This window comes from Staurois parvus, unplaced genomic scaffold (genome assembly GCF_062004578.1).
Source record: "Staurois parvus isolate SC_StPar_1 unplaced genomic scaffold, SC_StPar_1.0 ptg000800l, whole genome shotgun sequence".
Classification (NCBI taxonomy): domain Eukaryota; kingdom Metazoa; phylum Chordata; class Amphibia; order Anura; family Ranidae; genus Staurois; species Staurois parvus.
In genome coordinates this window covers 30566-43016 of record NW_028318596.1, presented here as the reverse complement: position 1 = coordinate 43016, position 12451 = coordinate 30566, and the positions used below count along the sequence as shown (strand labels likewise).

General features: G+C 49.7%; 1 protein-coding gene across 2 annotated transcripts in view; it reads right to left on the bottom strand.

Annotated features, from left to right (window-relative positions):
- Nucleotides 1-9668, bottom strand: part of PRCC (proline rich mitotic checkpoint control factor) — a 34190-nt gene extending 24522 nt beyond the window's left edge. For both annotated transcript variants that reach the window (XM_089654808.1, XM_089654809.1), the window contains exons 1-3: nucleotides 7638-9668; nucleotides 3596-3643; nucleotides 1294-1863 (exon numbers count right to left, since the gene is read on the bottom strand). In XM_089654808.1, the coding sequence (XP_089510934.1) occupies nucleotides 1294-1863; nucleotides 3596-3643; nucleotides 7638-9668 (2649 nt within the window). The remainder of the gene's footprint in view (nucleotides 1-1293; nucleotides 1864-3595; nucleotides 3644-7637) is intronic.
- Between the last annotated feature and the right edge of the window lie 2783 nt (nucleotides 9669-12451).

The window sequence follows — 12451 nt, the reverse complement described above, 5'->3', positions numbered from 1 at the left end:
CTCCCCGGACCCTGCATTCACTATATCCGCTCTCCCCGGACCCTGCATTCACTATATCCGGCCTCCCCGGACCCCGTATTCACTATATCCGGTCTCCCCGGACCCCGTATTCACTATATCCGGTCTCCCCGGACCCCGCATTCACTATATCCGGTCCCCCGGACCCCGTATTCACTATATCCGGTCTCCCCGGACCCTGCATTCACTATATCCGGTCTCCCCGGACCCTGCATTCACTATATCTGGTCTCCCCGGACCCTGCATTCACTAAATCCGCTCACCCAGGACTCTGCATTCACTATATCTGGTCTCCCTGGACCCTGCATTCACTATATCCGGTCTCCCTGGACCCCGTATTCACTATATCCGGTCTCCCCGGACCCCGTATTCACTATATCCGGTCTCCCCGGACCCTGCATTCACTATATCCGGTCCCCCGGACCCCGTATTCACTATATCCGGTCTCCCCGGACCCTGCATTCACTACATCCGATCTCTCTGGACCCTGCATTCACTATATCTGGTCTCCCCGGACCCTGCATTCACTAAATCCGCTCACCCAGGACTCTGCATTCACTACATCTGGTCTCCCCGGACCCCGCATTCACTAAATCCGCTTTCCCAGGACCCCGCATTCACTATATCTGGTCTCCCCGGATCCTGCATTCACTATACCTGGTCTGCCCGGACCCTGCATTCACTACATCTGGTCTCCCCGGACCCCGCATTCACTAAATCCGCTCTCCCAGGACCCTGCATTCACTATATCTGGTCTCCCCGGACCCCGCATTCACTATATCCGCTCTCCCCGGACCCTGCATTCACTATATCTGGTCTCCCCGGACCCTGCATTCACTATATCTGGTCTCCCCGGACCCTGCATTCACTATATCTGGTCTCCCCCGACCCTGCATTCACTATATCTGGTCTCCCCGGACTGATTGCTGGAGTGGAGGTGAGTATAGTTCCAGTCTCCTTAATTCCTCGAAGACTATTATTGAGATCTCTGTGCTGACCTCCCAAGACTGCACACTAGCTGTGCCTATGATGAGGAGCTCCCACCGTCCCTGCTGGACTTCCACTAACATAGAGAAAGTAACAGGAGGATCTGGAACAAAGGAGAACAGGGAGACCCAAATCTCCCAGGTGGACAGGAATACACTGGGAATTATGGTTGGGAGCTCTCTCTGTTAGAATATTCAAGGCATACAAGAAGACGAAGACTGACTCTGCCCAACAGGCTCCACCTATACCAAAAATGTTCCTTTTTGGAGGACTGGCCCATTATCCTACCTGATAGTATGCAGCAGCGTGTGGGTTGTTATATTCAGGATATTGGCTGTACTCCTGGCCGCTGTAGTCTCCTGTAGACGTGGCTGACCACTGTTGGTTGAGGTTTGGTCCAGCTGCTGTCTTGAACTCCAGAGGAGCATTTGCTGCATCGTTCTGTAACTGACCAGGATCGACCCCTGGAGGGCCGTCATCATTCGCTGGGGGAAGCGGATACGTATAGCTCTCATCAGGAGCCACAGCAGCCTCGTTGCTGTCCGTCAACGAGAAGAAGTTACCCTGTTGGAACTCTTCGTCACTTTCCTCATCCTCCTCCTGCGTGATCTGCTTGGTCACCTGCAGGGCAGCATTCTTGGCTGCTGCTTTGATGGCCGATGGAGACGGCGTGTGGGACACCTCGGGGCTCGCGGTGAGCTTGGGCTTGGACATCTGCTTGGGAAGTTTTGATTCCTTGGGAGGGTCAGATGGTTTCTTTGTGAAGTTGTAAGGGAGGAGCGGGCGTTTGGAGTCTCCCCCGTGGACATTCTTCGGTTGAGGGAGTAAGGAGGACAACCCAAACCCTTCTTTGGATACCTGAAGACACCAGAGCCAAGCACAGGAATGAGGTTTAGTGAACTTTGTATAATGTTTTTTCTCTCAATGGGCATGGATGCCAACTAGTACACACAAGGCCCATAAAGAGAGTGGAGAGGGATTAGAACCCCTGTCAGTTTTTATTGCTGTGTCCCCATTGGGTAGATTTACTCTCTCTTTTTGTCCTACCATTATCACTGAAAGTAAAACAAAATCCCAAATTTTGGGTTGACATCAAAAAGTAATAGAGGGGAAATCTTCAAATGAGGACACTAGTTTTGGTGACATCCCAGGATTCACTTTGGAGGGATTTCCTCTCATTTCCTGTTTTGGCTATGGGACAGGAAGTGAAGGGAAATCTCCACAATGGGAGACAGATAGCAACAAAAAACCTGACAGTGGTTATAACCCTCCCTTATATCCAAACTAAAAAGAAAACAAAAAAAACAAACAAAACACTTTAAAGCTGAACTCAAGGAATTCGGCTGCTTTGTAAAAAACTGCAGGCATACCCAGGGGTGGACTGACAACTCATGGGGCCCCCGGGCAATAGGGGATCATGGGGCCCCTGTGTCCTTGCTCAAACTCAAAAAAGCCTATGAAAAAGGTACCAGGGGCATCTCATGGGGCCCCTACTGACCCCGCGAACTCGGGCAGTGAAGAGACACCTGTACACACACAGACATGCACACACATGCACAGACACACATGTACACACATACAGACACATGTATACACACAGGCACGTACAGACACGCACACATAAATACACAGAAATACACACGCACAGACCCATGTACATACATACATACATACACACGCATGTACTCACAGACACATGTACGTACACACACAGGCATGTACAGACACGCATACACACAGATACACGTACATACACAGAAATACACACGCACAGACCCATGTACATACATACACACGCATGTACACACAGACACATGTACGTACATACACACAAACGTACATGCACACACACATGTACATACACGCAGACACATGTACAGATACACACGCACGCTGTCAAGTGCTCTTTCCCCTCCCCTAAAGCCACCACTGGCTGACAGAGGATCATGTGACCAGAGTGAGCTGAAATTAGGTAGACACACACACACACACCCCTATAAAAAGTTGCAGTACTTCGTTGTTCACTCACAGAGCCAGGTACTGCACTCTAGGGGGAGGCAGAGAGCACAGCACACACTCCTTCCTTTGCTTTCGCTGCACTCAGCTATTGAGCAGTCCAACGGCTCCCAGTGCCAATGACAGATCCGGCCTGACCTCCAAGCCTGCTCAGCAAGACGGCCCTGGGGGACACACTCGCCCCCACCATAATGGCGAGTGGAAATTTCAAGGCCTGGCCTAGTTTCTTGAATTGGCCTGCATTGTTGTACTGCTCTTGGGCTACGTTCACATATGTGCGGGTGGTGCGGCTGCGAGACCCGCACAAAAACAGCTGCTGCAGCCGCACCACCCGCACAGAGCAATGCGGGACCCGCGGGGGGGGTGCCATTAATTCTAATGGCGCGCCGCCCGCAGTGGAAATCGCAACCGTACTGCGAACCTCAGCTGCGGATTCCAAAGAAGTGCAGGGACTTCTTCCCTGCGTGTCCCGGGGCACGGGAGTCCAATCAAACGCAAAAAGCGGCCTGCGCATATGTGAACTAGGAGAAAAGGCTAGTTGGATCCCTTTAATGGTCACATGACTGAGTCTTACCTGACTTGCTGCTTTCTTCCGGAATGGTTCATCTTCCTCTGAGTCGGACTGGAAAATAAATTAGAAAGGACAATTACTGATAATTCCACATTAATTACAAAAATGGCATTGGCGGTGTTCGGGGGTCAATGAAGTTGGCACAGATGACCCCGTGTATATTCACTTGGATCAGCAGAAGTAAAAAATAAAATCTGCATGCTGATTTGTCACCTCAATGACTGCAGTATACTTCTGTATAGTTTCCTATGAACTCTCGTGAGACGTGAACGGGTTTTTCTAGCAGTCGTGGCTGTCCGGCTTCACAGTACGGATCTGGCAGCAGCATGCTCGGCTGAGCGCTCGTTCAGACCAGGTGCATCGATCAATGCAAGCTCAGCACAAGGACACGGAGAAGACAATTGCTCTCTCTGTGTCCCGTTCTCACCAAAACAAGTGCTTAGGTATGCAGTGCATGAGAACGCAGCACACGGGGACATGCTGCAACCTGCTACTGTACAGAGTAAAAATACTAAAGTCAGGCTAACCTGCCCATTTACCTCCTTTTCTGCCAGTGTTGTCATCCTGTCCCTCCCACATGAAAGAAAAAATATATTTTAAAAATACTTTGCAAAAAAAAAAAAATGTGCGTTTTATTATTTTTTTTTCTAAAAAGGTGAACGTATCCTTTGACAGTTCTGTGTGTGTCTATAGGCACATGCACTGGTGCCCGGTGCCTCCTTAGCACTCAGCTTTCCACAGGAGGTGCCTGGAGCAGCCCACATGGAAGAAAAATATATTTGAAATATATTTTAAACATATTCTTCCCAAATATATTGCCATATATATGAAATGCTACAATTTTGGCCGTATTCAATATATATATATATATATATATATATATATATATATATATACATACATACACACACAGTGAAATGTTGACATGCATTTTTATTACAAAATATATGAAAAATGAAAAAGAATTTTTAAAAATACATTTTTCAATTATACTGTATGTCTTTAAAAATACAAATCTACATTTTTTTGGAATGCATTTACATATATATGTGAAAATATATGTTAAAATGATTTTTTATATGTTAAAAAAAATCTAAAGAATATGTTTAAAAAATATGTTTTTAAAATATATTCTTCAGATTTTTTTTAACATAAAAAAGTCTGGTGCCCGCTGTGTCCAGAACACCGATCACTGTACGGGACCTCTGTAATTGGCCAATCAGTGATCACATGAAGAGTAGTAGGCAGCACAGTTGCTAAATGGTTAGCACTTCCGCCTGGCAGTACTAGGGTCGTTGGTTCGAATCCCAGCCACTGCACCTCCTGCCTGGAGTTTGCATGTTCTCCCTGTGCCTGCGTGGGTTTCCTCCGGGTACTCCGGTTTCCTCCCACACTCCAAAGACATGCTGGTAGGTTAATTGGATCCTGTCAAAATTGGCCCTAGTATATGAATGTAAGTTAGGGACCTTAGATTGTACGCTCCTTGAGGGTCAGGGACTGATGTGAATGTACAATATATGTGTGCGTAAATTGACAGCACTATATAAGTACCTGAAATAAATAATGTCACTTCCTGACATCATTGCTTACTACTTGTGAAATCTGTGAATGATCACCGAGGTCACATGGTACACTTGGTATCACTCCACCCAGGACAGGCGCTGGCGCTATAAAGGAAGCACCAGCTTATGTGGCTCTTGCTCCCTCTGCGGCCGCCGGCCCGGTGCACTCTGATGCTCTGGGATTGCCCAGATCACGATGGACTGGTTGCTGACCCCGGGCTTGCCTTTCCCTGAGGTCGGGGGCCACCCCTTGTTTACAATCACTTTACGCCGGCCATAGATGGATTGAATCTCTATCGGTTCAACGGAGACTGGCCGGGATATGACCCATCTATGGACAGGCTGGTTGTACTGAAGTCGACCCATCGATCGACTTCAGTAGAAGCAGCCATCAGAATTTATTTTCCATGTGACCACTGCTGGTGGCTATAGCTGCCAGCAGTGATCAATGTGTTCTGCCAGCAGAGAAGGCTCTCCGCCGGCAAAACGTAATAGCGCTGCGGGAAGGATTCCCCCATCAACACTGACTGTGATGGGGGAAATCGAGAAATTTTTTCCTTTCCTTCCAAATTGCATAGTCTATGGGCTGCTTTAGGTAAGTACAACTTACTTTACCAAGTAAGAAAAACAAAAACGAAAAAAAAAAAACTTGCTGAATGATCGTATTTTGCCTGGAGAGGGGATTTATTTATGTTCCCATTCACACTAATGCAAACCATAGATGGGTCGTAAATCGGCCGATTTTTGCACCGTTAATGGGTTAATTGGTCGGCAGTTTTTCCGGATTTTGTCAGATTTTTTTGATCAGTAAAGTTGGAAAAAAAAAAATCGGCCAATTTTGCCAATCACCCGATTTTCGCGGCAATGATGGGCAAATCGGCCGATCTTTTTACCGATAAAAAATCTGCGCATTAGCCGTGACCTGCAAGAAAAAGAGAAAGAAGAAAAAGAAGAAGAGAAAGATGAAGAAGAAGAAGAGAAAGATGACGAAGAGGAAGAGAAAGATGACGAAGAAGAAGAGAAAGAAGAAGAGGGAGAAGAGGAAGAAGAGGAAGAAGAGAAAGGAGAAGAGGAAGAAGAGAAAGGAGAAGAGGAAGAAGAGAAAGGAGAAGAGGAAGAAGAGAAAGGAGAAGAGGAAGAAGAGAAAGGAGAAAGAGGAAGAAGAGAAAGGAGAAGAGGAAGAAGAGAAAGGAAAGAAAGGAGAAGAGAAAGGAGAGAAAGGAGAAGAGAAAGATGAAGAAGAGAAAGATGAAGAAGAGGAAGATGAAGAAGAGGAAGAGAAAGATGAAGAAGAGGAAGAGAAAGATGAAGAAGAGGAAGAGAAAGATGAAGAGGAAGAGAAAGATGAAGAAGAGGAAGAGAAAGATGAAGAAGAGGAAGAGAAAGATGAAGAAGAAGAAGAGAAAGATGAAGAAGAAGAAGAGAAAGAAGAATTCCAGTCTGCTATTATATTTGACATGAAAAAGTATTGCGGTTGCAACAATGTATCTATTTGTATCTGAAAATACCATCTGTATCCGAAACGGATACAAATAGATACATTGTTGCAACCGCAATACTTTTTAATGTCAAATATAATAGCGGGGCTCTCTCTGCAGGGACAGATGTAATTAAATGCCGGCCATAGACGGGAAGAAAATTGGTCGATTTTTTTTACTGTTGGTGGTAACATCGGCCTATTGAACGACTGATTTTTCGTTTTTTTGTTAAAAAAACGGCCGGTTTTCTCCCCGTCTATGGCCTGCATAAGCATGCTGCTGACCCCTAAGGCTGGCCATACATTATACAATTTTCTTGAGAATATTTCTTTAGATTTACCAAAAACCATATAATAGGTCAAACCTAAACAACATTTTCATTTGTATCGAATTAGGCGGGCCCTTGCACTACATAGCTGAAGGTAAATCTAAAGGAAATTGGGCAGAAATTGGACAGAAAATTGTAAAAAAAATTGTATAGTGTATGGCCAGCCTAAAGCTCCTGATCTCTAGTAGCCGACCAGATCATGCAATCTGGTGGGTTAGCTAGAAACCAATCAGCATGGCTCCACATCATGTGATCACCAGGTCAGCTATGACTTGGTGATCACATTGGGTTTGTTAGTAAACAAACCCATTTGCTCTAGCTGTCAATCAGAGATGAGCTCAGACTGTTCAGAGACAAGTCCCACCCCACCTGAGCTATCCCGCCAGGAAGCCGTCACTGTGGGCGGCCAATCCCTGGTGGCTGATGCATTCCCCACTCAGACACAGCATATATACACAGGACGTGTATACCTGAATGCCTCCGCCACCTATGATTGGCTGTCCACAGTGACAGCTTTGTGGCAGGATAGCACAGGCAGGTTGGGACTCATTCCTGAGCTCATCTCTACTGTCTATGTATTTCTTTCTCTGTGAGCTTGCTGTTAGAAGAAAACACTCACACTGCCCACCGACTGCACTGATGTCTGAAGCCTCAATGGTTTAGATCGGAATACTCACATCTCCGCCATGGAGCTCCGGGACGCTGATCCTGATGGGCTCCGAACGCTTCTTCGGCTTGGAATTCCCCAAACTCTCGCTCTCCGGGGGTGGAAGGTTCAGCCCGTGGCTGGTGGGTTTCGGAGGCGGCATACGCGGCTCTGCTCCGGACGGTGACGTCGGGCTCAGCTGCGGAGGGGGAATGTTCATCGCCGGCGGCAGGCCCAGCCCGGCCCCGACCTGTGGAGGTGGAAGGTTCATAGCGTGTCCGCCCATCGGGGGAGGCATGTTGTGTCCGGAGGGACCGGACTGCAGGGGAGGGAGATTCATTCCAAGACCACCCTGGTGGTGAGGGAGGTTCAGTCCGTGCCCGCTTTGCGGGGGAGGGAGGTTCATGCCGTGTGTGTTCTGGGGAGGGGGCAAGTGTAGTCCGGAGCCACCCTGGGGTGGTGGCAAATTCAGTCCCGATGTGCTGTGCAGGGGCGGGAGGTTCATATTCTGGCTGCCGGGGGGAGGGGGCATGGTCATACCAGGCCCATTGTGCGGGGGAGGGAGGTTCATTCCTGTGGACCCCTGAGGCGGGGGTAAGTTCATACTCTGGCCAGCTTGTGGCGGTGGTAGGTTCATTCCCGATGACCCTTGAGGATGCGGGAGGTTCATGCCCGATGACCCTTGAGGGTGCGGGAGGTTCATGCCCGATGGCCCTTGAGGGTGCGGGAGGTTCATGCCCGATGGCCCTTGAGGGTGCGGGAGGTTCATGCCCGATGACCCTTGCGGGTGCGGGAGGTTCATGCCCGATGACCCTTGCGGGTGCGGGAGGTTCATGCCCGATGACCCTTGCGGGTGCGGGAGGTTCATGCCCGATGACCCTTGCGGGTGCGGGAGGTTCATGCCCGATGACCCTTGCGGGTGCGGGAGGTTCATGCCCGATGACCCTTGCGGGTGTGGGAGGTTCATGCCCGATGACCCTTGCGGGTGGTTCATGCCCGATGACCCTTGCGGGTGCGGGAGGTTCATGCCCGATGACCCTTGCGGGTGCGGGAGGTTCATGCCCGATGACCCTTGCGGGTGCGGGAGGTTCATGCCCGATGACCCTTGCGGGTGCGGGAGGTTCATGCCCGACGACCCTTGTGGGTGCGGGAGATTCATGCCCGATGACCCTTGAGGGTGCGGGAGGTTCATGCCCGACGACCCTTGCGGGTGGTTCATGCTCGATGACCCTTGCGGGTGTGGGAGGTTCATGCCCGATGACCCTTGCGGGTGTGGGAGGTTCATGCCCGATGACCCTTGCGGGTGTGGGAGGTTCATGCCCGATGACCCTTGCGGGTGTGGGAGGTTCATGCCCGATGACCCTTGCGGGTGTGGGAGGTTCATGCCCGATGATCCTTGCGGGGGTGGCAAGCTCATTCCCGATGACCCTTGTGGGGGCTGTAGGTTCATGCCCGATGACCCTTGGGGGTGCGGTAGGTTCCTGCTCGATGCCGCTTGCGGGGGTGGTAGGTTCATGCTCGATGCCGCTTGCGGGGGTGGTAGGTTCATGCCCGGCGGCCCTCCATGAGCTGGGGGCATGCTGACCCCTGGCACCCCCTGTGGTGGAGGCAGGTTCATGCTAGGTGGGGGGTACCCTGCAGGACTGTACCCCATGTTGGGGTAGCTGGCAGTCCCAGGCCCCTGGCTGTTATAGGCCCCATACCCTGGGGGCCCCGGACTGGCAGGGTAGGCAGGGGCCCCATAGGCCGCAGGGCCATAGTTAGGAGGGGGCCCATATCCAGGCGGGTAGGGCAGGCCGTAGACCCCTCCTGGGGGACCATAGTACCCGGGGCTGTGCTGCTCCTGCTCCCCCTGGCGGCTGTAGGGCGCAGGATAGGCCGCGGCTTCGGCCTGGACCAGAGGCGGAGGGGGTGCTGACTCCTTCCGTGGCTCCGGTGCTGTCTCCGAGTCCGAGCCGCTCTCCTCGCTGCTAGCGTAAGCCACCAGAGACATGGCTACCGCTGCCTCCCGCTCACCAGCCCAGAGCAACGTGACGCCGGCCGCCGGCACTACAACTCCCATCATGCACCGCTGTGCCGCGCCCACACCAAGGCCGGGCGGAGGGACGCGGGGCATTGTGGGAGTTGTAGTTCTCAGTGCTGGAGGCCTTGCAGAGGTCACTACAAATCCCAGCAAAGCTTGCCAGTGGCCTGATAGTTGATCCTATTTTTTTTTTCAGACAGTCAAAGGTTTTGTGCATGTTTCCTTGGACATATCTCTCACCCATAAAACCTTTTATTGTGTTTAAAAAAACTACTTCAAAATGAGAGGTTTCCCTGAACCTTTGGTTAAAACTTAAACCCGCATGCGTTTTAAAACTTCACACAGATTTTGCTTTGTGATGTTTTAAAACCTACGTGAGGTTTTTTTTTGTCATCTATATACCCTTGGGGAACTTTCCTTTCACTTCCTGTCCTGGAAACACAACAGGAAGTAAACAGATATTAGGACTCAGGCCTCCAATGGAGATGGTTTCCATAACAACTGTCTAAAAAATGGGGGGAGGAGCACCACTGGTTCTCACACTACAGTGTATGCCCTAACAAGGGCCGTGTTTGCCCACATGGGGGTTCTCGGGTGTTCCGTGCATCTCCACACAGTCAGTCCCATTCAGGTCAGTTGGGACACAGCAGCCCCATGGACACAGCCACTGCTCCCTATTTGACCACCAAGTGGGTGTACGACTCCAAACGCAGATGGTGTGCGTTCAGGGGCCATGTACCTACTTGGATGTCCAATAGGGAGCAACGACTGAGTCCGCGTAGCTGCTGAGTCCCAATTGACACGAACAGGATTGCCTGTACTGGAATGCACGAAACCCCTGGGCATCCCCTTGCAGGCAAACGTGGCCCTTGTGCAGCCGTACGCTGTAGTACACCCATGTGAATGAGGCCTAAGTGAGGGGGGGTTGCCCTTTCATGGAAACAGTCTCCACTGGAGGGCTACAGCATACACTATATTGCCAAAAGTATTGGCCCAGCCCTCCAAATCATGTGATCCGGGTGTTCCAATCCCCTCCATGGCCACAGGTGGATACAATCAAGCCCCTAGGCATGCAGACTGCTTCTACAAACATTGGTGAAAGAATGGGTCGCTCTCAGGAGCTCAGTGACTCCAAGCGTGGTCCCGTGATAGGTGGTCACCTGTGCAAAAAGTCCATCCGGGACATTTCCTGGCTACTAAATAGTCAACTGTTAGTGGGATTATAACAAAGTGGAAGCAACTGGGAACCACAGCCACTCAGCCACCAAGTGGTAGGCCACGTCACATGACAGGGCAGGGGTCAGCACATGCTGAAGCGCACAGTGCACAGAAGTCGCCAACTGTCTGCAGAGTCAATAGCTAAAGACCTCCAAACTTGGTGTGGCCTTCAGATGAGCCCAACAACAGTGTGTAGAGAGCTTCATGGAATGGGTTTCCATGGCCGAGCAGCTGCATCCAAGCCTTACATCACCAAGTGCAATGCAAAGTGTGGGATGCCGTGGTATAAAGCACGCCGCCACTGGACATTAAAGCAGATGAGATGTGTTCTCTGGAGTGACCAATCACGCTTCTCTGTCTGGCAATCCAATGGACGTGTCTGGGTTTGGCGGTTGCCAGGAGAACAGTACTTGCCTGACTACAGTACATTGTGCCAAGTGTAAAGTTTGGTGGAGGGGGGATTATGGTGGGGGCTTATTCTTCAAGGGTTGGGCTTGGCCCCTTAGTTCCAGTGAAGGGAACTCTTAAGGCATCAGCAAACCAAGACATTTTGTCATGCTCCCAACTTTGTGGGAAGAGTTTGAGGATGGCCCCTTCCTGTTCAAACATGACTATGCACCAGTGCACAAAGCAAGGTCCATAAAGACATGGAGGAGCCAGTTTGGGGTAGAGGAACTTGACTGGCCTGCACAGAGTCCTGACCTCAACCCAACAGAACACCTTTGGGATGAATTAGAGCGGATACTGCGAGCCAGGCCTTCTTGTATAGGCGTACCCCTGAGGACAGGCATGCGCACGAAACGAGTTGGGTGGAGCCACCATTTGCTGACGTCACGCCGCTGCTGCCGATGGTTGGAGCGGTGGCCATCTTGGTACACTTTTTATGCTTTTTGATTTGTCTCCACGTGGATATTTTTTTAATGTTCCATTAAATACTGCACTATCTAAAACTTTATTGGCTCCTGTGGTGACCTGTTCCCTCTAGGACAAGTACTGTCTTCCCAACCGAGTGCCCAGGAAGAATTTGGTCCGGTTTAACCCTTTGGCCGCCTTCCATTCTCAGATGTTTAATGCTTGATTACCTGTTACCTGTTTTCATCTGGTGAGTGTACATCCAAGAGAGGTGGTGGATTCTTTTGTATGATCATCAGCACATTTGTACTCTGCACTTTAATTTTACTGTTCCTTATGGTTTCACGGACAATTGCTTCCATTTATGGATATCTGACTATATAATTAGCACCACGGACATTGATGTAGAGTTTTATCCTATTTATATATCTCAGATTTTATATTGTAACATCATTTACTACTGCACTTTACTTCACGGATCACCACGGACATTATTGTATATAGATTCTGCCTGTGATACACTTTACTGTTTTGCATTTGCTTTTTGAGTTGTTTAGCTGATATTTTCATGCTTTTACTTGATGCACTTTACTGTTTCTCTCAACTCAATACATTCATGATGCACTTTACCATATTTTAGATTTTTAGATTTCGCATTTACCATTCTGCAATCATTTTTAACTTTCTTACATTACTATTGTAGGGATTGTTACCTTCACCTTGTGTGCTAGCTGCTCCCCAGATATCGCCAG